The following is a 25,305-nucleotide window of genomic DNA, read 5'->3' as shown; positions in this document are numbered from 1 at the left end:
ACCGCCAGTGAACAGCTAAATCCTCATCTCAGTCGTCCTCCTCCTAGGTGCTCAAGCCCAAACCTTTGGAATCAATCTATCTATCTATCTATCTATCTATCTATCTATCTATCTATCTATCTATCTACCTATCTATCTTATTTATTTTGGCCGTGCCGTGCTGCATGCGGGATCTTAGTTTCCCAACCAGGGATCGAACCAGTGTCCCCTGCATTGAGAGCGTGGAGTCTTAACCACTGGACCGCCAGGGAGGTCCCTGGAATCATTCTTGATTATTCCTTTCCCTTCATTCCTCACATCCAAACCACTGTCAAGTTCTGTTGACTGGTTCTCAACTATATTCCCTAAATCGAAATCTAGCCTCTTCTCTCGATTTCTACTGCATCTTAGCCCAAACCACTACGGCCTTCTGCCCAGACCTCTTCAGGCGCCTCCTAACTAGAATCCCTGCTTCTTACAGGGGTCACCACCTCCTCCCCTCCACCCCCGCCTGCTTCTTACAGGGGCCTACATAGACAGCTCCTCTGACCAGTCCCCCTCTCACCCACCGTGCTCGAGTCCCACTGGTCTTTCCTCTGCTTCTGGAACATGCCAAGCTCTTTCTCATCTTTGGCTGCTATACTAACCTGCCTGGAATGTTCTGCCCTCCGGATCTTTGCTTGTCCTACTCCTTCTTGTCATTTTAAAATGTCGGTTTAAATGTTGTCGCCTTGGAGAGGCCTTCTCTGACCTCGTAAGCTAAAGAAGACACCAGCCCTCCTCTACCCCGTCACTCTGTTGTGACTGCACAGCGCATCTCTTTAAGTGCTACTTTCTTGTCTGTCTCCCTCTCTTCTACTTTCCCCTACTCCTGTTCTCTTCCAGGAAAGCAGGGACTTCGTTGTCTTGTTCATTGCTGTTTCCTAGATTCTAAAATGTCCTTGGCACGTAGTGGTAGCACGTTCAATAAGCATCCCATTAGTAAAGTGCTTCATCCAACAAGGCAGGAGTGGGCATACTTTTCACAAGGATATACTTAACATATTTAACAGATGCGACAACACAGACACACACAGACACAGACACACACATGTCTCACACAATGATGATTTTATAGGTTTTAGGCAAATAACACAGAGGACTTCACTCTAGCTTGGGGTACAGCCTTGGACCCTGAATTCCATGTCAAAGGCAGCAAGTAAATGTTACAATTATAGCAGGCCGTGTGGTAATTACAAAGGAGAATCCAGACATGGTTTTGTGGTCAGAAAATACACTTGGGCCTGGCCACACACAGCCCTAATATTAGTCACTTGTCTGTCTTCAGGCAACCCAAATTTGGCTGACAGACAGTTTTACGCCAGCTGGGAATAAAAGTTGATTGCTATGTGCTTTTTCAATTAAGCCTCGACATTTTTCTAAAAGCACTTTTCTCTTAAAAGTTAGTAGCAAATATTTTACAAATATTTGTTGCCCGCCTGAAATGCTTATTGGACTGCCTGGATTATTTTACTTGCACTGTTCTGGGATGGAGTATTTGGAGCGGCTGAGCTGGTACATGGGAGATCCCCTCCCTAACCTGCAAAAGAAGGTTGATTCCAAGTTGGAAGCTCTGCAGTCACAGTGTCTGCATATGTGTCTGTGCCAACTCCCGACTTGTTGCCCCACCAAGCAGCCCACAGGCGGGGTTATGAGGGGCCTCATCTGTGAACTCGGACATGTCTTAGACTCCAAACGGAAAAAGAAGTGGGTCAGCAGGCTCAGTCTCTTTGGCTTGGAATTAACAGGATTGTGTGTGTGCGCGTGCGCGTTGTTTTGGGGTCTACTCTACTACTAATGGGTACCTAGCTTTGTTCTTACTTTCTTCCTGGGATGAGTGGCCTGTCCTGAATGCTTCTTAGTTTCTTCCTGGGTTGAGTGGCCTGTCCTGAATGCTAGCACTTTGGTTGGGTCAAGTTACCATTGAGGGAATCCTAGTTTTGAAATTCTCTGGCACTGGCTAAGAGCTAAGACTCTTCTGTGTGTGAACAGCTTTTGCAGAATTAAAATGCAGATCATGTCCAGAAAGGGCCTACAGAATTAAAAATTTCCTAGGTGTCATAATCTTCATAGGATAGCAAAATTCAACAGACACAATTTCAACAAAAAATATTCAGCAAAGGTAGATTGACTTAATAATCAGAACAATGGATAGAACATAGTAAGGATCCGATAAATGTTATTTATCATGTATACATTTTATTATAAACCAATGCTATATAACTGTAAATTGTTGCTGCTATTGTTATTTTTATCATTACTTTGTGCCAGGTTGTATGCTTGGTATTGGCAAAAAATAATCCTTGCCCTCAGGGAGTTCAGTCACACAGGACAGATATATACAACACAAAGCAGTCTTGTGAGGGCTATGCACATACAAGATACTGTGGAAGGAAGCTCCCAGGAGCAAACAGGGTCAGCCTCTCTGAGGAGCTCATAATTGATCTGTGACAATGAGGAGGATCTTTCAGCTCACATTGTCTGAAACAACTCTGCTGCCCCCTTAAACGTGAGCATTGAATTCGCAGCTACCTCAGGTCAACATTTTGATCAGTATTCTTCCTTCTTCGGTTAGCTATAATCTATATTCATCTCAGATTCTACACATTTGGAAGAAGCTATATATATCCAATACAATTCAATCCAACCCAATCCAATCCAATCCAGTCCAACCAAACACAATCCAACCCAACCAAACTCAACCTAACCCAATCCCTGCAGCTAATCTCCTTCCTTTGAAATCCTATAACACCTACTGTATATACCATACTCTTTTAGCTTAAATTTCTTCATTATTCAGTTGTTTCATGTGGATGGAACTTCTTTTCTAGGTAGATTGAAAGCTCCTTGAGGACAAGCATTGTGGGCTCAAGCCAAAACAACTCAACTCAAGTTGTATTCATTGAACACCTGCTCTGTGCCAAACACTACACAAATGCCCGTGGATATGAAGAGGATTAAAATCAAAATCATGTCTGGTGGGAGAGACAGATACAAACACTTCTATTCTGTGCAATGAGTGAAATAACAAACATGTTTTGTACAAAGAAGAAAAGTAACCTAGAAGATCTCGGAAGGTGGGGTGAGGAATCAAGGTGAACCTCCCTGAGAAAGTGATGACTAAGCCAGGCTCTCCAGGGAGGTGCGATAAGAAGAGGGAAGGACACTCAGGCAGTGAGGATTAGAGTGTTTAGGAACATGGGCTCGGAGACAGCTTGCCCGGGTTTAAATCCTGGTCCCAACACTTTATCAGCTGGGCGCTCCTGGGTGAGTTACTTTACCTTTTTCTGTTTCCATCTTCTCAGCCGTAAAATGGAGTTTACAATCTACTTCACAGAGAATGAACCTACTTCATAGAGCTGTATGAGGATTAAATGAATTAATGTATGAAAGATTCTTAGAAGGGTGTCTGGCAAATAGCAGGGGGTCGATAAATATTGTTATGATTATTAATATTATTACTCAGAATTCCCACGGAGCTAGCATAGAGTGGGTACCTGCAACATATATGCTCTATTAAATAAAAACGATGTGCTATGGACTCACCCGAAGAGAAACCACAAGATTGCTCGACCCAGGATTCTGAATGGGATGAGCCCTTCCATGCCCAGGGCAGAGGGAGGCCTCAATTAGCCCAGTTGTAGTTAGCTGACCGGGCACTATCAACATCTTTAGTTTCCTGGCCGCTTTCACTTCCACAGCTCTTTCAACAAACTCCTCTAAAGATCTTGAAAGTAAACTGAATGAAGAGTTTCAGCTTATAACCTCCAAATGAGCTGAGATTTTCATAAGATGTACCCTGTCACATTATCATGCACTTGTTAATTTATCTGCTGTTGTTTTAGACACGTTCTTTGTCCTCAGCTGACATCATGTATTAATTTGCCTCCATTTCTTTAAATACTGTCAAAATACGTCATATGTCAAAATACGAGGGTTTTAAAGTAATCAGAACCTGGTGCATTCTACTGGTGGGACAAAAACCCATCCTTTGAGATCTGGTCATACAATATCCACTTTAAGTCAATAAATACTGAAAATATCCCCAAATTCAGTACATGCATTTAGTACTTGTTATGCAAGTACAGAGAAGGTTTGATGCCCATCTCTAGGTTTCTAAGCAAAAGCAGACCACCGAATGCACACATTCTATTTCTTTGCTTTGGGCAGTTAACTAGAAAACCACATGATAGGAAAACTGATTTGCCAGCATCGAGAAGGTATACAACTCTCAATTGTTTAGAACCACGGAAGAGTATGAAGCAAGCAAAGATCAGAAGATGAGAAATCCCATTTGGGTCCATCTTATGTGTCCTTATTTTAGAGGGCTGCAAATACCACCTATCCAGGTACCCAACACAGTAGATGCAACTTATTCCTATACACTTTCCAATCTCTATCTTTAAACTACCTTGACTCTGTCTCCTTCTTTTCATGCTCACTGCTGCTGTCCTAATTCAAGTCCCCAGCCTTCCTATTTAGAATATTGCAAAAGTTCTTTATTTATCTCTCTGCCTCAGTCTCTCCCCAACCTCCTTCTACACCCTAGCTCATCTTTCTAAAGCCATGGTCTCCTAAGCACAACAACAAGACTTTCCATTAGTTGGCCCAGAGCATCTTCATCTCCCTCCTCAATCCCATTCCCCATATCCATCCCAAACTCATTACAGTTTGCTCACACTTGCCAGGCTATTCTGCACCTCTGCTAGCCCTTCCCCTAGCAACCTGTGACCACGCTTCAAGACTAAATTAATTCAAGTATTTCCTCCGTGAAGCCCCAAAGCAGAGGTAATACCTCCTTCAGCCCCCAGAATACCTTTGTAGATGCTGTAATCATTTGTTTACTTCTCTATCTTCCCTACTAGACTATGAATTCCTTGAGGGAAGGAACTCTGCCTTATTTATCTTCATATTCTCAGGGAGCCAGGCAAGGTGCTGGAACTTAATAAATGTCCACTGAGTGACTGGGTGCCAAAACAAGAGAATGCTTTGATTATTGTTATATATAAACTGACAGTGATAATAAGATGAAAACGGTAAAGAAGACTGTTCTGCAGGCAAATATTTTAGAATAAGACAAGCTGGTCTTTGATCTAATTACTTTTTTCCATAAAGGGAGCCATTTTACACTGTCTAGGTCATTCCACTCTCCATTCTCTGTTCCAAAAGAGAATGCAAAAGCAAACTACCAAAAAGCAAGATGATAGAGGTCGTATTCCAAGAAATAAACTATTCCACACTATGTCTTTATATCATCTCTGATTCTATTCCCTTGCCCAGAGGAAAGTACAATAATCATCAGTTATGAAAAATGTGTAAATCATCTTAAGTTTATTGAGTTTAGCCAGAGTGTACATGTAGTGACATTCAAGTACAGCAGTTTTTATAACAGAGAAAAACACTGGGGAAATCTAGACATTTGACAGACTGAGAGTTTCAATGAACTGTGACATCACCACTCAAAATCTGACAGAAATTAAGAACAATCTTTATCATCAGAAAATGCTTATAACAAGAGGTGGAAAAAATGAAATTAAAACTATATATGTAGTGTGATTAATTTATCTTAAATATGGCGTACAGAAAAAAGACTGAAAGAAAATATGACAAAATATTGCAGTCCACTGTGTCCTGGTGGCATAACTACTGTATATGTGAACTGGCAGTAGGACATTTTTTAATTTTTGAAGAATAATTATTTCATTTGTACTTTTTGTAACTGGTACTGTTTATGAGACCAAGTAATATTTAAGAAGAAAGTAGGACTGATGGCAATGGGGATGGATGGATTTGTTTATTCAGTTTGTCAAACTGAAACAGATAACGAAATCAAGTCTAGAGATCATAATATTTTAAAAATGAACTTTACAATTTTTAATTGCTCAACTTTAAAACTGCAACACTTCAGCTTTGGGTAAGACAGGGACTATGACACCATTTCCATCCCTGATACATTTGAGATTTATTATCCTAATGACAGTTGTAATATTTCAAACTTATCTGCTCCCCTCACAATGTAATTTATATAACATCTTCTCTTCTATCTCCTCTAATTTCGAAGCTCTAGACAAAACAAAAATGAAATTGCTGTGTAGAATGCAAGACTTTAATAACAGAATAAAGCCAGCACCAGTATCATACTTTGTTTTGTAAAGCTTCTCGAAATAAATGATAAATTTTGATCTTCAGACGATAAAAGGTAAAGAGGCACTGAAGACGTCCATTGTGGCATAAAGCTCAGTGAAGGGGGAATTATTTGTCTTACTAAGTGAGGGCAGGCCTCAAGTCTAATCAGGTATGTTACTCGGTAGGATTTACCCAGCATGGTAGTTACAAAATGCCTCAGAATCTGGCATGAATTAAATATGCTTATTTTTCCTTTCTACATGCATCTGATAAAGAGTATCAAGGTTTATTTTTTTTTTTTTTTCAAGGTTTATTTTTGATCCATTTAAAAATCCTTCTTTATGGTGGCACAGTGTAGTCATTTTTAAACAAGAAAAAAAAAAAAAAAAGAATAGAAAAAAGAAAGGGGAATAATCCCCAAAGTGCATTCCATATGGAAGAAATTTAAAAAGGTGAGAGCCCGAGGGACCAGATCTAGTGAGGCTCAACAATCCTGTCAGCCGCAAAGTCAGCGAAGCCACCCAAAACGCAGCCCAGCTCCCAGCCTGCAAAGTGCGCAGAGCCAATCGGGGCTTCCGAGAGCGATGAACCCACAGACGCTCTGGGCCACCTCGACATCTGTTTTCAGTTTTCAGGGTCTTGTCTGAAGTTAGCCTAACAGAAAACATACCAAAGGGGGAAAAAATCCCTGCCAACTGGAAGGAAGAAGAAAAATGACAGAGAGAGAGAGAGAGAGAGAGATGGAGAAAGAGAAGGAGAATGGGGAGGCGGAGGAAGGGAAGGAGGAGGGGGAGGGAGGGAGGGAGAGAGAGAGAAAGAAGAAAGGAAGCAGGGGTGAGGGCTATGGGGCATCTCCCACACCACAGAGCCCGAGGAAAGGCCCTGGCGGCGCTCACACACCTAGAACCAAGTCCTGTGGCCAAGCCTTCTTTCTGCTCCCCCCCGCCCCCGCCTCCTCCACTTTCCACCCTCTATAAAACCTTCCGCACATGCAAAGGAAGAAGACACATGACTTCAAAATCGGGAGCAGCTTAGGACACAGCTCTTGTGAATGCGTACAATAGATCTGAGTCATTTGTTCGTTTTGTAAACATGGAGAAATCACACTTGTGAAACTTCGTCTGTGACATTCACAGCACTTGACAATATGCTTAGCATGGAACATTTACTCTTTTCCTTATCCACACCTAAAGATGTCAGGAGGGATAAATTTTCTTTCTCACTGAGAGCTCACATACTCCAGGGCAGGTGGCAATTAGGAGCGAGCTCGCTAAGGGAGGCAGAAGTGGGCCTGACAGTGGCGGAGGTGGCTACGAACTTGGGCTGGGCCACGCAGAAACACAGAGAACTGAGCAGCAGCCCAGGAGAGCATCTCACCAAGGCCGCTGCCTTCCTCTGGGAAAGCTTCTCACTCAGGGGCTCCCTCATCCCTCCCAAACTTAAATCCTCGGTAATTACCTGTTTCTGCCACTGTCTCCCTGCCTAATCTGTAAGCCGCTCAAGGACAGGGACCACCTTTGCTCATCATCTCTGCATCACAGTGCGTGGCGCATGATAGGGGCTCAGGGTTGATACCTGGCATCCAATCTCAAGGGCGGCTTAAAAATTACACCATTCACCCCCTAGCTCTTCTGCAGAAAAGCGGTTCTGCGCAAGACCCAGAGAAGAGCTCTGTAAGGCATGGACTTCCGTGGGGTGAGTTAAGTCTAGATCTAGGTACCACGTGGCTCTACCATAAATTGGGGGATAGGTGTTGAAGTTCCTTCAGGCGAACACTGTCTCTTCTCAACTATTTCAGTAGGATACAGTGAAGATGAGATGAAATGTTTTGCCCTCTCTAGAAAAAAGGACCTAACAAATACATCCAGGCAGTAACAAGAACATCATGAGGAAGGAGAACCCTGGAGACAGTTTCTGAAAGGGCAAATCAGGGCGACTGGCTGATCTTGTTCATTTTCAAAGACTTTGCGGGGGGGGGGGGGGTCCAAGTTCTAGTGCTACAGTGTACGGTCTACGGACATTCACGAGCTCCAAAAGGTAGCACTAATGGGAGTGAAAGATGGTAAGGAGGGACGAAACAAAGGAAGGAAGGAAGGAAGGAAAGAAGCAAAAAGGCTCTCAGAACTTGCTTTACAAACTCTATAGGCAGATGGAAAGATCTCAGCTAACTACCTTTCTGAGCTTCTAACGAGGGTGATGCTGTTTGAGCCACAGTCTCCAGCCTAGAGTGTGGACCTGATCTGGATTGTGCAGGAAGTAGTGAGAGAGCACCAACTCATTAGCACACATACCCCAATATCGCAGAAGGACAAGGCTGTACAATAGCTCTCTGGTTTCCCTGAGGACAATTCTCTTCCTTAGCTAAAAATTGAGACAAAAGCCAAGCGTGGTGAGACAGCTGGTTAAGTGACTGCAGAAGACTCACTCTGAGTCCCTCAACCAGCAGCCCCGTGAGGGAATTCAGGGGCTGAGAGAGGAGGAGCCTAAAAATACATAAAGGGTGAACATCAAGGAGGAAGAGACTTTGTGCAGGGGAGGTAATCGGCACACTAACTACAGGGGTCATAATTAGGAGCGATGGAATGAAATTAAGAAAAGGAAAATTTTAATTGTCAGGAAAAACTTGGTTGGGCTCATCGTGAGGGAGAGATTGAGTTCTCTCATAATCTTCACACAGTCTGAAGGCCATTCATCTGTACAGAGTTGGTTCAGAATGAGCTAGAAATTATTTAAAGGGAATTTTATTTTTGTTACCAAAAGTAGACGAGGTTACTTGATGACACACAGAGGGCCTCTCGTATTTAATTTTATCATTCTGTTCCCTCTTCTAAATTAAATTGTAAAATAGCTAATGATAAAAAAGCCTATGACTATTTCATTCCAAAAATATGATTCAACATGTAAGGAGATTGAAACCGGCAAAGTGAGAACAAGTGAGGAGAATGGAATACAGTCAAACGTCCTTCAGTTGACAACAGACTTACAGATGATGGCAAACTAGAAAGGAATAAGTACTAAAAATATGATTGGTTTCTCTTATTTTTCAGAACGAATTCAGTTACTTTTTCAGAATTAATACAAAAATGGCAATTAAACTTAATTAATCATTGTCAGGACACGGTAAAGAGCTTTCAAATTTTAACCCAGTTTCAGGATGACAGTCTGGTAGCAGTCTCACAGCTGTCAGATAACTGAAACTTGTAGCCCTAAATAGGGTTAAACCTTAGGTTGTAAGAAGAGACTACAGTATTGAAAGCTTATGTATTGGGAATAAAATGTCAAGAAAATCTATTTTCTCTTCCTCATTTGGGGGCTCAAGGAATGATTCATGTAACTTTCACTGAGTAAATGTCTGCCGACCACTCCTGTTTCCTAGGCGAGGAGGATGCAAAGGCCAGGGGTTGAAATGGACTAGAAAACACATGACTCTATCCTGGTGGCCTGAGTACCAGGATGGACGTGAGCTTAGGGGGTCTGGGGGAGCTTACCGGGAGGCTTCTAAACACGACTGCAGGAGGGACAGTGATACTGGGAAGAATCTTGAAGGAAGAGGAGGTAAGATGAGCAAAGGCAAAAAGGTGAGAGAAAGCAATGCTTGCCATTCCATCATCCTCAGCGGATGGGTTTAAGAGCAGCAACTCCAGTGATATGTACAGATACCCTATTATGTATATTACACTAAAGGAAGCAATATTAAAGTCAGGTTTTCTGATATTACTGATATTTCCCCAGTATTATTATTATTTTTTAAGTGCATCCTAAAATGCAAGCTACCCAGGAGGTTGTCTGCTTGCTTCTTCCTCTTCCACCCACCCACCCACCACCATGAACTGAGGGCCTGTCATCTTGGTGGGTCCTGTGTTCACCAACATCAGTAAGGCCGAGCAGAGCTCCTGACCTAAATGACTCACTGTCTAGTGTCAGGGGAGAGAGTGCCGTTAAAATACAGTGGAATAAGTTCTACGAGCTTCAGCAATGGCTTCCAGAGGAGAAAGGGGATTCCAAGCGGGGTGGGGCGCTCCTGCAAGGCCTACAGGCAAGAGAGGTCCAGGTACATTTGGAGAACTCTAAGTGCTTGGCTCAGGGATGCTGGGGGAGAGGAAGTTGGGAGTGGATGGGACATGAGGCAGACCTGGATGACACCAGACACTGCTAAGCAGTGAGCCTTCCAGAGCAGCAAGGTGTCAGGGTGCTTGTTAGAAATTTTCCTCTCCGTATGTGAATTATCCACATGTAACATTTTGGACAAGATTTCTCGGGATAAGTTATATCTTGTGATGAGGTACTCTGTGTTCTCCCCAGTTGTCTGCTCACCCTTGCCCCTTCAGGTCGACTGCAAATTCAGGGCTAGAGCTATACATAAGTTTTCAGAGACTCTCTTAAAAACCTCTGGTCTGATTTCATGTCCAAAGATGTCTTGAGCATTGTGATGGCCTGATTCAGTCCTTATCAAAAAACCTTTTCCATAAACATTCAATTTCACCATACACACTGTATTTATTACTCCTGTAATGAATTTCATTTCAAATCCTACTTCTGCCAACAGGCACCACATTTTGAAAGGACAGACAGCCTGAAGGCAGATTCAAAAGTAGAGTTTACAGCACTCAGGATTTTCTAATGCAGGCTTTCATCTTGTATAATGTTAACTATATAATTGCTAACTTGATTTTTCTTTTCTTCTCTGTGTTGCTTCTGAGGTTCTGATGAAATGTTTGCTGCCATTGCTAATGAAATTCAGAAAAGGACTGTTGGTTTTTTTACTCTGCTTGGGAATTTTGATGCAATAGATGTTTGCATACTGTTGTCAGAACAAATAAGATTCGTTATTCCTAAGTGCAAAGGGAACACGGCTTTTCAAAAGAAAAGTGAGAAGAAAATTCAAGCAGAGAGGACTTGGGGAAATTTGGCAGGAAGAAACTTTTGTGTTCTGCTGATCTGATGTATGAGAAACATTTTCAAGAGCTTTTATGTAAAAGGCAGTTTCTTTTTTTTTCCAACCCAACATCTAGGGTAGAAAAACACAGTGCCTTCAAGTGAACTGTTTGCCAATTAGAGGAAAACAGTACTTTGGTGGATAGTAAATGGGAATGACTGAAAGTTCTGGGCTCTGCCACTTGGCAGGTCATGCCACTTAAGCTATTGTTCTTGACCTTGTTCTTTCTCCAACCTGAAAAATAAAGGAATGAGAATAGGAAGGAAGGTGGACTCTATAGTTCTAAAAACCCATTCCAGTTTTAAATCCTTTATCCTTATAATCACTATCAAAGTTTACCACTATCTGAAAACCAGAAAAACAAAGATTTTCATGAATATTAAGGTAGTCAACTCAAATGACTCCTCATACTAATTCCAAGGCAAACTTGTTGCCTTCAAGAGTCAACCTATTTGCAAACCAAACTTGCACAACATCCTAATTTATGTTACAGAAATAAGTGGCCATTACTAACCTAGCAAATAAAATTTGGATTTCAAGTGATGAAAACATGTTTCACTATGACCAATGTTACGTATAAATTGAGCAACAGAGATGGTTACCCAAGTATAGCAGATAGGTACAATGCGGTTATTACTAACATTTTGAAAACAGTATTCAGGAAGCCTTATAATCACAGCATTATTTTCCAAGAGTCAATGGACTACAAAGAAGAATTATGTTCAGACCTGACACATACTTAGAGGAGGAGCAGGGCTGTAAGTCAGCAACAATAACAGAAATTAAGTCAGTAGCTGAAATACATTTTCCCAGACTTCTTACTATGCCACAGACACTTAGGTATTTTTAAAACAAAACATTTGTCCATTCTTCTTTTCATACTCCAGATTACAAAGTCCTCATATAGACAAACCTCATTTCCCCAAATTATAATTATTTTTTCACCAATTAGTTGCAATTCACACAAACCCATAATCTCACAAACATTAAGTAGCCCACCGGTCATTGAAAAGGGCAAGGAGGTCAGACCTGGGGACATTACTGAACATAGATGGCCAAATCACTGTATTAGCTGGGGGAAAGGATTCCCATAACTTCCAGATGTCTTGCTGGTGTGAATGTCTAGGTAGCCAACAGGACCATCAGTTTAAAAATGTGAAAACCACACATTGGAGCCAGTATTTTTCTTGGAACTATTATTTGAAGAGGTACCGATCTGGAAGCCCAAAGACTAAAATGTGGCTTGCAAAGAATTTTCAAACAAGGAACTCACATTCTCCAAAAGCACAAATTGGATGCAGCTAATATTTACTCTTCCATGTTCCAGACAGTAAAATGCCACACATGGCAAATGAACCGTGAACCTGACCACGTGAATTTCCCTGCGGTCAACATCTCCCATTTCTGTTCCGCAGCAGTTTCACTCAGCGAGACCACCAGCCTCCTCGTCACTTCTCTGCATCCATTCTGATCCTCATCATCCTTTCATAGCTTCCGACTCTGCACATAACCAGTCCCCCCCACCGTCTCCTAGCCAACTTGTGACTGGGGCAGTGAGGAAGGAGCAAGGGCTTCAGAGGCAGATCTAGGTGGATCCTGCCTCCCCTAGCTGTCTGATCGCTGGAAAGGCACCACCTCTCAGAGCCTTAGTTTCCTCATCTGTAAAATGGGACAACATTCAACTGGCAGGACTGTTGTGAGGACTGAGAATTTAACTGAATACCTTATTTAATTTGAGTAAATTGATTATTTAATGTACGCAGCACATAATAAAGCACCCATCAGGTCTTCTCTCCCTTTCTTTTCCCTTGGATTCCAGGAGACTGGATGCGTTTGCTTTTGTTTTCTGCCTCAATTCTTTCGTATCTTCTTCAAAACCACTTCAATGATCCCCTCTTCCTGGCACTGAGGTCCTGTCAGGGCTTAACTTTCCCTGTTCTTCTCCCTCCACTACAAGGTGCTGTGTGATAATATACGGCCCCTCCTAGTTTGTTATTTTCCTAGTCCTGACTATTCACTTCCTTGTTACAGTGTCTTAGTACAGTGCCATATGCACACAGGGCCATAAATGACGTTTTCTGAGGATTTAGCTCACCCAGTGCCACTATATTATTTGTTTAGAGGATACATCAACCAACCTATTCACTTTGAACTTTCCCCTTCAGTTGAGCAATGCTTAGTCCTCAATCTGAAACACCCTAAATCATCAGTAACTCTTATTTTATATGACATCTGCTTATCTTTCTTCTCTGAGTCTTCCTCTCCTCTATCTCATTGTATCACGTCCCATGTTAATGATCTGACAAATAAGTAACCGCTAGCCATGTTCCACTTGTCCTCTCTGGGGCATGATTCAGACTACTCCAAGAGCTCGTGTGGGTTTCCCACCTCTCAGCCTGTGCAATATCCCCTCTATTGTTCCTTTCTTTGTTTACAGACAAAAAGGGACAACTTTAATTACCTCCTGGCTGGATGTCTATAACTTTCCTCTCAGTGTTCTCAGAGAGACCTCATGGAAGGAGACAACATGAGCTTGAATCTTGCCTCCCTCAGTACTTTGGTGTTTTTGAGCGAGTTACCCAATCCTTCTGAGTGTGTTTCCTCATCTGTAAATGGGAAAACAACACCTGTGTGGTAGGGTGGCTCTGAGGATAAAAACATTTTGCGTAAAATGCTAGATATGGGCCTTGACATATGACAGCTGTCAAGAAATGGGGGAAAAGATTTTTCTTGAACTTCCAGAGCTGCTTCCCATCACCCAACCACTCCATCCCACCCCATCCCAGACCTTTTAGCGGCAGTAATTTTGAGTGTTTGACCTTCCTCTCATGGTCACACTGTGACTTCCCTCTGTGGTACAAAACAGGCCCATGAACCTCACCTACTGCTTCAAGACTTCTTTCTAGGTTGTTTCAAGTTATTTCATAATCCTTTTTGGCCCAATCCTTCTCACACACACTCTGCCCACCATCCCCTATGCCCACATTCTGAGCTCTCTCATCTCCAGATGTCCTTGAAATGCCAGCTCCCAACTTTCCTGATTAAATATAATGGACACTGTTACCTTCCAACCCTTGAGAAAAACAATTCTGCTCCAGCATGGGGAGGTGGAGAGAATGCTGGTCAGATCAGGTAACCTGCTCCCAACCTGCTATGTGACCTGGGCTAAGGCACTTCACTTGTCTAAGCCAGGGAGGCAGACTGGATGTCTCCAAGCTCCCTCTAGGCTCGAAGATTAGATTCTCTGAATTCGGTATATTCGGATGCCCAGTCTTGTCTGCCTATCTGTGTTGTTCTGCTGCTGTGTGAATAAACTTTAGACCCCTTAGCCTCAGCACTGTTCTCAAGGGCAGAGACCATTATCTGGGTAACTCACTTAGCACAGCCTGGAGCGAGGTGCCACAGACAGTACTTAACACGTGCATTTAGATGACAATGATCAAAGCACCTCCAGTGAGGCACAGACAGCTGCCACTAGATGACTCAGACCTCTCTGCAAAATGGCTTAATTTAGCACTCTTTCAGTCTAAAGAACAGGCTCTGAGTGAAGAGCGAAGTGAACTGAATACCCTTTAACTAATTTAACCTCCCAGTGGCCCTGTAAGGTCAGGAGTTTTTATCTCTGTAACACAGATGAGAAAGTACAGACGCAGACAGCTCCATCCACTCCTCCTGAGTCACCAGTGGACCCAGGGGTCCGCGTGAGTAGTGGAAAAACCCTAGACTGACTGGGAGGGAGACCTGAGTTCCAGGCAGGCTTCTGCCATTGGCCATGTGTGTGATCTTGGAGGTGGCAGTTTTGGGGCCTTACTTTCCTCATCTGGAAAATGGCCTTGAGCAGTGGTTCTCAAGCCTGGAAGGGTATCAGGACCACAAAGAAAACAATATTAGAAACAAATCTAGACTCCCGGGTCCACTCTTGGAGATTCTTATTCCATGGAGCTGGAGTGGGGCTCAGTACACTTTATTTTCTGCATGTGCCCCGCTATGGGAACAAAGATCACTGGCAGCTATAAATGCCTATGACACTGGAGTCACAGCTTAGCGTTCCATTCAGACAACTTTGTCTCTTCCAAGTTCCAAGGCCCATTAGATCATCTAATCCTTCTCTTTGTCTCTTGAGGAGAGCCCAAACTGGACTATTTCCAAGCATATTACATGGGAGCTTACCACATGCAAGAAAACCCAAAGAATTTTGAAATCAAATGTTGGTTCATGAGACTCACAGGGTCAGTAAAGAGGTAACCTTGTTTTGATAGAAATCCAAGCTAAAGTGCAGCGAGTCCTGCGTAACCAGCCTGAAAGGCTGAAGAGGAACGGGTAAAGGCAACAGGCTTGCTGCAGCAGCCTAAGAAGCTTCTTTTCAAAACAAAAACCTGTAATACATCTGGATCTGCTTGACGAAAGCTTAAAGATTCAGTGAAAGTCTATATTAACAAGGGAAGAACGAACCCAAGAATCGGTTTGCTTTGTAGTCCGAGCGCTCTTATCTATTGAAGCCTTACTATGTGTGCCAGGCCCCGCGCTAAGCATTTTACACACATTTCTCCGTTTCACTGAACCAACTCTGATGCAAGTATTCACATTTTGTTGAAAACTGAAGTTCACAGAGCTAGCCAAACCCAGGTAGATTTGACTCCATAAACCACGTAATACTACAAACATGACCTTAATATCTAATAAGCTTTAGGTCAAAATTTCTAGAATATCCAACACTGAATAGGAAAGCTCAGCAAATCTGCCAGGTTTCTAGGAATCTATGAATTGGAGACAGAAGTATGTCTTTTATGGAATTCTCAGATGTGCTTCACTTAGAGGAATTCGGACAAATGGAAAGAAGATAATAAATATAATTCAGAAAATTTGAATCCACCTCCCATTCTTGATGTTGGTTTGATGGTGTGAGTGCCCTTGAAAAGGCAGTTTTCATATCTGGCTGTGGGTTCCATATCAGCAGAGTGAGGGTGATAGGAGCTACTTACATGGCAGGGATGTTGTGAGAATTAAATAGATTTAAGTCCACAAAGCAGCTTTGATCTCTTTAGAGAAAGGTGACAAATAAATGAATTAGGGAACATTATTTGTCCTTCTAAAGGCCATAGCTGACTGAAGCTTATAAGAAGCACCCTAGAGACCAGACATCCTCCATCATTTTCTAAACTTTCCAAATTTTACCCCTGCAAATAAATCTGTGATTGCAAGAGGTGGACCAGACTGTAGGCTGCAACTTCATTATTGATTGGAATTTGAAATACAGTAACAAACTAGTGGTTACCAGTGGGGAGAGGGAAGGGGGAGGGGCACGGTAGGGGTGCGGGATGAAAACTATTGTGGATAAAATAAGCTACAAGGATATACTGTACAACACGGGGAATATAGCCAATATTTTATAATAACTATAAGTGGAGTATAACCTTTAAAAACTGTGAATCACTATATTGTACACCTGTAACTTACATAATATTGTACACCAAGTATACTTCAAAAAAAAAAATACAATAAGCCTGTCTTAAATTCTTTCCAAGGGGATTTCGGTTCTGAAACCCAATTTGGACTCTGTTGAAGTAACTTCTTAGAACACGGTCTGATTTTTGAAGGTCGGCCCCCAAACTGTGCTATTAGAAAGTATTCATAGAAAAGTGTACAAAAAGCATTCAGTTGTTTTCTGTTAAAAAGCAAAGCGGAAAATACGTATTTTTTAAACTTCAGGAAGAAGAAAATTTATAGTTTTCGTCTTCCGCATGCTGTTTTCCTACCCTATTTGAGGTTACTCTTTCCCATTACACGGCTCTTGACATTTACACAGCGTTTTACAATCTTTTTATTATCTCATGTTCACAGGCACCCTATGAGGGAGAGCCCTGGGTACTGATAACCCTTTTACAGGTGAGGAAACAGTCATAGAAGCCTAATGACTTGTTCAAAATTATGAGAAACCTTTCTTCCTTTATATATAAGACATTTTACCACCTCTTTGAGAGTGTCAGCACAAACTCAAAGACTGAACACATAAAGGGAACAAGGTTTGGGTTTCTCTTTTAGTGGACTCAGTATTACATTAAAACTGAAAGGAGCCTGTGGTCATCTAGTTCAAACCCCGCACTTTACAGATGGGACCTGGAGAGAGGTGAGCGCTCAAGGCCTCATGCTCTTCAGAGCCAGTGTCAGGACGCCCACCGCTCATCCAAATCCCAGACCCGCAGGCTTCCCATGTGGACTGTCCCTTCTTGTTGGGATGTGAAACTCTAAAGGGTTAGATCTAAACTGTTTTCTTTAGCACCTAGTATACATTCAAGGCTGAAGAAATGAATGTCATTAGATGTGGAATTAAATCTAGAGTCCTCCAGGTGCCAGCTTATCACTGGTCCGTGAAGTACTCAAACCTCTGGAGCAGATCTGTGTTCCTCTGAGACTAGCTTTCTTTCCCGAGGTTGGAGATTATCAAAAGGGCAGTGGAGCAGATTGCCATACTTCTCATGGTGGGTCACAGAACGAGTTCTGCTTTTCCCTAGCAAGAGAGCAGCTTTATTTCCACCCCTCTGAAAGCTACATGCTCCAAATCCTTAAAGCAACCCATCCACTCCTGTTCCTACGTCATCATTCCTCCCGGTTCAGCTTACCCACTTTTGACTAACTCCTAACCTCACTGGCCCCAAAGTCAACAGTTTAGGTAACGGTGGTTCTTTTGTAGGGGTCTGGAGAGAAGTGCTAATGATGACCATTCTTACTACTAATATCACCACCATCACTACCTCTACCCCCCATCATTTTATTGAGTGTTCACTGAGTTCCATGCCCTGTGCTAAGTGAACACTCTGTGTGAATTAACCCAATTCATCATGTGTCTCACTACAACTCTATGAGGCTGGTTACAAATATACCCATTTTACAGACAAGGAAACTGAGGCACAGAGCGGTAAAGTTGCCCAATGTCCCACCGCTAATTCTGGTCCAAGAGGCCACACTCGTTACCACTCTCTATACTGTGATGGGGTCACAAGATAAGGAAGGGCCTCCAGACTCTGAGCTTGTCCAGTGGTATTGGAACAAGCCGGACAGGTGCGCTGCTGGAGAATAAGATCATCTGGCAATGAAGTTGTCTATAATCAAAGGTTGATGTGGATTCCAAGTGGAAATCCACATAAACACCTAACTCCAAACTAAACAAAGCACAGTATTTGTTCAAAAGGAAATGTTCTTGTTAACTAAAAAGAAAGGAAACAGGATATTAAAAGACAATGGCAATTCAAAGGGGTTGTGGCAGCTTTGAAGGAAGAGCCAAGCTGAATAGCCCTGCTCACAGCCTAGGGTTCCTGCAGTGCTGAGCTACTGCAGTTCCCGGGGCTGAACAAACGCGGGGTGCAACAGCAAGGCTGCGCTGGGTTTTCAAACACTTCCAAGAACATCTTTATTGTCTCACCGAGAGAACCTATTAAGAAAGGATGCCCTGATGTGGACTGAGGTCAGCCTGGTCTTGCTACACTTCAGACTTGGTCTCCCAGGTGGCGATGTTACTGAGAACATCCTTGATGCTGCAACATGATTCAAGAGTGGTTTTCTCTGCATCTAAGCTCACAGCTCGATCCTGGGTGAGTCTGAACAATGCTCTTCACTTTTCTTTGGCCTGCAGACTGTTTGTCTGAGGGGACAGGCACGACATAGGTAGCAGAGAAGGCACTGAACTGGGGTCAGGAGATCGGACTTCAGGTCCTGCTGACGCAGTAACCAGACATTTCCTCATCTATGACAGCGTTAGAACTAGATGCCCTGGAATATTATTTCTAACTATAACATTTGAAGACTGTAACTCCCCCGCCACTAAAAAGAAAGAGGAAAACCACAAGAAAATGGAAACCCAACTGACTGGAATTAATGGAAAGACTGATACTGTTGCTGATGAAACAGTGATGATGGATATCCTATCACTGATTCACGCCAGAAAACAAACAGCAAGGTTGAGATCCTGTGCAGCAGCCTCTGAATCATACGGACGATCCTCAAGACCACATTTTGAAAATCCCTGAGTTGGGCTTTCAGGAGAGAACTACTCATCACCACTTCTGGCCTGGCAGCTAATCAAGTTCCCAAACCAACAGGGCTCAGCATCCCGAATTTCTCCAAGGAATATGTGCGTCAAGATACCCCTTTGCCGGGCACAGAACCCAGTCCCGGCTCTCGAGGTGCTCAGTCATTCACAGGTTCATAGCTCTCCATGTGCTTTTATACACGTTTACTTTATTTTCTTTTCACTAGAAGCTGATGTGACAGGCATGGAAATTGATCTTTAAATGGGGAATATCATTATTATACTTAGCTCCACTTCACCCTTGCATTAATGCATGATCTTATAAACAGTTTAGGAATCACTTGTAAAGACAGATGCATCACGAAGGTCTCTACCATTGGGTTTAGAACATGCTACTTGCAGACATGATTCTGACAGTCAATTTCAATGTGAGAATTTTTAAAAAGATCAAAAGAATCTGTAGAAAAGGGCCAGTGAAGGGTCTTTGGGGGATGCCTGCCTCTTAAAAGTGACTAACAAACTTGAAAAAATGACCAGTGCTATTTCCTTAAAAGTTAGTTTCACTAAAGCAGTTTTTAAAAATGTATTTCCTTGTGCTGGAAAACCTCACCCATAATTAGAACATGTCACAAATACGGCAATCTTTTATTGAGGAGGAGCTCTTTAATACATACTAATCTCAAAAGATTCAAAGGGAGTTCCCAGATTACCCATTTATAATCCATTCAGACACATTTAGAGATGCTGAGAACCTTTGTTAAACCCATTTGTAATAATCCCTATGATAATTAGTTACCTAATACAGTTTTGCCTTTAAATCCTTTGACAATTATATACATATATTTCGTGGTTACTTATCCATACTGGAGAAATGAGTCCTTCAGGTCAAACGTTCCAATCTATAATATTCCTAAAGAAATATTACTTTCAACACCTTTTATTTCTGGACATTCTGTGCCCAATACTTGTATAAAAAATACCCCCAACCTCCTTACTTCTGCACCTGCTTTCTTGTAATATAGCTGTCCCTCGCACACAATACTAAGACGTTTGTTTTTTAGCTCAATGTAAAGGGCCTTTTGAAAAATAATACTCTCTCGCTTCAACTTGACCAAGAAATGAGGCATAAAATATTTATTTCGGACAAACCCACAAAATCAATTTCTTAACCCGGAATAATCTTTAAAGTCTCCTTTAAAGGCAACATTCTGTAATGGTTCTAAGGAATAAAAAACAAGTATTTTTCAGTTGGTAATTATATTCATTTGGTGATTATATTTTAATCAATAATTCCCAATTTTTGTTTTTCCCTTTCCTTTCTCTTTCGCTCTTTTAAACCAGAGTTTTCTTTTTAGACTTATTTTAAAAAATTATGCATGCATATGGTTAAAAACTCAACAGAAGTGAATAAAATGAGAAGTAAAAGACTCCCTCCCTGTCCACAGCCCACAATTCCAATCCTCAGAAATAACTACTGTTAGGTTTTTATGTATACTTCAAGAAATCCCTTACACACACACACACACACACACACACACACACGTCTACTGTTCATTCAAAAGAGAACTTATGTTAATATATATTGTTTTGCACCTTGATTTTTACATCTAATAATATGTTTGGGGGATCATTTCATATTGGCACACACAAGTTGACTTCATTTTTAAAAATAGCTGCTTAATATTTTATTTTATAGGTATCTAGAATTCACTTAATGAGTCCCCTAATAAATAACATTTAAGCAGCTTCCTGTCCCCCTCTTTTACTGAGGTATAACTGACATGCAACGAACTAATATTTAAAGTGTATAATTTGTTAAGTTTGACATAGGTATGTATCCGTGAAACCATCACCACAATCAAGATAGTGAATCAATCATTCCCCAAATTTCCTTTTGCCCAGGGTTATCCCTTCCTTCCACCCCTTCCCACTCCCCACTCCCAGGCAACAGCTGATCCATTTTCTGCCACTTTAGATCAATTTGCACTGCAAAGAATTTTATATAAAGAATCATATAGTATGCGCTTTTTTTTTTCCTGGCTCCTTGCTGCATATATCAAAAGTTTGTTCCTGCTTTTTTGCTGAGCAGTCTTACATTCTATGGATATACCATAGAATGTTTGTCCATTCATCAGTTGATGGACATTTAGATTGTTTCCAGTTTTGAATGACTACAAATAAAGCTGTTATGAACATCTGTGTACTAGAAGTCTTTGTATGGACATGTGTTTCCAATGCTTTTGTATAATACCTAGGAATGGGATGGCTGGATCATATGGTAGGTATACATTAACTAAACTGTTGAATTGTTTTCCAAAGTGGTTGTATCATTTTACAGTCCCACCAGCTGTGTAAGAGACTGACATACTCCATATCCTTGCTACCACTTGGTCAGTTGTGTCTTGTTTTGTTTTTAAATTTTAGCCATCCTAATAGGTTTGTGGTGGTATCTCATTATGATTTTAATCTGTATTTCCCTAATGACTAAAGAGACTTTACATGTACTTACTTGTCACCAGCATATTTTAAGTGTCTGTTCACTTCAATACTTTCTGTCCATTTCAATATCTTTTCAAAGTTTTTTTTTTAAACATATGGATAGTCAATTGCTATAGGACCACTTGTTGAAAAAGACTATCCTTTCTTCACTGAATTGTTTTTACATGTTTGTGGAGAATTAATTGGTTGCTTGTATATGGGTCTACTTCTGGACCCTATTCTGTTCCATTAATTTGTTTAACTGTGTCTATCTTACTACATTTTCTTGATTACTATAGCTTTAAAAGTCTTGAAGTCAGACAGAATAACTTCTCTAACTTTGTTCCTCATTTTCCAAGTTATTTTGGCTGCTCTAGGTCCTTCGCATTTCCAAATGAATTTCAGAACAAGCTTGTCAATATCCACGCCCTCTCCCTCCTCCCCCCCCCCAAAAAAAAAAAACCCTTGGGATTTTGATTGGGGTTGCTTGAATCAACAGATCAATTTGGTGAGAAACGACTTCTTAAGTAAATTGAGTTTTCCAGCTCATTTACATGGTGTATCTCTCCATTTATTTAGGTCTTCTTTGACTTCTCTCGGCAGTCTTTTGTAGTATTTAGTGTACAGCTCTTGCACACTTTTGTCAGATACATTTATAGGTACTTCATATTTTTTGATGATACTATAAATGGCATTTAATAATTTTCAATTTCTGATAGTTTATTGCCGGTATTTAGAAATATAATTTCTATTTATTGATCCTGTATCCTGCAAATTTGCTAAACTCACTTATTGGTTCTAGTAGCTTTTTTGGAGATTCCATTGGATCTCCTGCACAGATGATCATGTCATCTTCAAATAAAGAGTTTTACTACTTTCTTTCCAATCTAGATGCTTTTTATGCTTTTTCTCACTTTATTGCACTTGTTAGAATACCCAGTACAATGCTGAATAGAAGTGGTGAGTAGACATCCTTGCTTGTTTCCTGAGAGCACAAGCTTTCAGTTATTTTTTTACCACAAACTATGATTTTAGCTACAGGTTTTTCATAAACACCATTCTTAGGTTTAAGAAGGTCCCTTCTATTCTTAGTTTGCTGAGAGCTTTTATCAAGAATCAATATTGGATTTTGTCAAATGCTTTTTCTGCATCTATTGATCCGTTAATATGGTAAATTACACTTATCAATTTTCAAATGTTAAACTAAATTTGCATTTCTGAAATAAATCCTATTTGGTCATGATGTATTATCTTTTAAATATATATTTGAATTCCATTTGCTAAAAATTTGTTTAGAATTTTTGCATCTATGTTTATGAGGAACATTGGATTTGTAGCTTTCTTGTAATAACTGTTTTTGGTATCTGGGTAATGCTGACCTCAAAGAATGTATTGGGTAGTATTTTTTTTTTTTAATTAATTAATTAATTATTTATTTTTTGGGGCTGTGTTGGGTCTTTGTTGCTGCACGCAGGCTTTCTCTAGTTGCGGTGAGCGGGGGCTACTCTTCGTTGCGGTGCATGGGTTTCTCACGCGGTGGCTTCTCTTGTTGCGGAGCACGGGCTCTAGGTGCGCGGGCTTCAATAGTTGTGGCACACAGGCTCAGTAGTTGTGGCTCGAGAGCTCTAGAGTGCAGGCTCAGTAGTTGTGGTGCACGGGCTTAGTTGCTCCGCGGCATGTGGGGTCTTCCCGGACCAGGGCTTGAACCCATGTCCCCTGCATTGGCAGGCAAGATTCTTAACCACTGTGCCACCAGGGAAGTCCCAGTATTTTCTTTTTTGATTTTCTGTAAAAGTTTGTGTAGAATTGGTATTATTTCTTCCTTAAATATTTGGTAAAATTCATCATGAAGCCATCTTGGCCTGGAGCTTTCTTTGTGGAAATTTTTTTTTTTTAACTGCAATTAAATTTCTGTAATAGATGCAGCACTATTTAAGTTATCTATTTCTTCATAAGTGAGCTTTGGTAGTTTGAGGCTTTAAATGAATTTGTCCATTTCATCTGTGGTGTTGGATTAATCGGCATAAAGTTGTTCATAATATTCACTTATCCTTCTAATACGTGTAATGCTTATGTTGATGTAACATCTCTCATTCCAGATACTAGTAATTAACATAATCTTTCTGTTTCGCTTTGTTTTTTCCTCCTTGGTCTGGCTAGAGGTATATCAATTGTGTCGATCTTCTCAAACAAACTGCTTTGAGTTTCACTGAGTTTTTCTACTGATTATCTAATTTCTATTTGACTAATTTCCACTCTGATCTTTATTTTTTCTTTCATCTGCTTACCTTTGATTTCATTTGTTCTTCTTTTCCAGTTTTTAACATGGAAACTGAGGTGACTGATTTGAGAACTTCCTTCTTTTCTAATATGAGCAGGTGTTTAATGCTACAAATTTCTCTCTATTGCTTTAGCTGCACTCCATATATTTTGATATTTCATTTCAAAATACTTTTAAATTTCCCTTTGATCTCTTTGACTACAGGTTATTTAGAAGTATTTAGTTTCCAAATATTTAGAAACTTTCCAGATATCTTTCTGTTACTGATTTCTAACTTATTCCACGGTGGTCAGAGAACATACTTTTGTAACTTGAATCCTTTAATTTTATTGAGACATGGTCTCTTTTAGTAAATACCACATAGGCACTTGAAAAGAATGTATATTCTGCTGTTGTTAGGTGGAAAGTTCTATAAATGTCAATTAGGTGAAGTTTGGTGATAGTTTTCTGTATCCTTACCTATTTTTGGAGTACTTGCCAATCAGTTGTTGTGAAATCTCTGACTATAATTGCGAATTCACCTATTTTTCCCTGCAGTTCTATCAGTTTTTGTTTCAATAATTTTGAAGATTTTTTATTAGATGCATCAATGTATGCCCTCTTGATGAACTGACCTGTTTCACATTATAAAATGACTCTCTTTATCCCTGGTAATATTCTTTGCTGTGAAATCTACTTTCTCTAATTAATATAGTCACATCAGTTTTCTCTTGATTAGTGTCAGCATGTGCTTCCATTCTTTTACTTTTAGTCTATTTGTGTCTTTAAAGTGATTTTCTTTCTGTTTTTTTTTTTAAAGTGAGTCTCTTATAGATAGCATATAGTTGGAGTCTACTTCTATATCTAGTCTGATAATCCCTGTCTATTGACTGCTATGCTTAGACCACTTATATTTAATGAGTATTGATATGATTGAGTTCAAACCCACCATCTTGCTATTTGTTTTCTATTTGTCCTATCCGTTCTTTATTACTTCTTTCCTCTTTTTCTTTTTTTTTTTGGGGGGGAGGGGGATGGGTGCTAGTAACTTTTGGATTAATTGAGTATTCCTTATGATTCCACCTTATCTTCTTTGTAGGCTTATTAGCTATAATCCTTTGTTGTGGTATTTTAGTGGTTGCTTTATAGTACATATCTTTAACTTATCACAGTCTACCTTCAAATGATACTACTATACTACTCCATCTATATTATAAGAGAATTAAAACAGTATACTTCCATTTCTCCCCTCCTGGCCTTTGTGCTATTGTCATATATTCTATATTTTATTTCTACATCTGATATAAACATTGTTGTTATTTCTGCTTTAAAAAGTTAATGATTAGGGACTTCCCTGGTGGCACAGTGGTTAAGAATCCGCTTGCCAATGCAGGGGACATGGGTTCGAGCCCTGGTCCAGGAAGATCCCACATGCTGCAGATTAAGCTGAGTACAACTCAA

The 25,305-nt window shown here is 40.8% G+C and overlaps 1 protein-coding gene across 8 annotated transcripts in view; it reads right to left on the bottom strand.

The window, feature by feature from the left end:
* NSMCE2 (NSE2 (MMS21) homolog, SMC5-SMC6 complex SUMO ligase) overlaps window positions 1–25,305 on the bottom strand; it is a 221,492-nt gene that overhangs the window by 12,539 nt on the left and 183,648 nt on the right. Inside the window, exon 6 of one of the 8 annotated variants that reach the window (XM_082433247.1) lies at window positions 3,330–3,377. The exons of 5 other annotated variants lie outside the window; for them this stretch is intronic. In XM_082433247.1, the coding sequence (XP_082289373.1) occupies window positions 3,345–3,377 (33 nt within the window). In that variant the 3' untranslated portion in view covers window positions 3,330–3,344. Of the gene's footprint in view, window positions 1–3,329; window positions 3,378–5,993; window positions 6,082–25,305 lie in introns of those variants that run through there. 2 more of the 8 variants (XM_082433246.1, XM_082433256.1) reach the window with 2 other exon arrangements.

Source organism: Balaenoptera physalus (assembly GCF_965194825.1).
Source record: "Balaenoptera physalus genome assembly, chromosome: 17".
NCBI classification, from domain to species: domain Eukaryota; kingdom Metazoa; phylum Chordata; class Mammalia; order Artiodactyla; family Balaenopteridae; genus Balaenoptera; species Balaenoptera physalus.
Note: the sequence above shows the minus strand (reverse complement) of the source record. Positions and strands in the feature narration are given on the sequence as shown.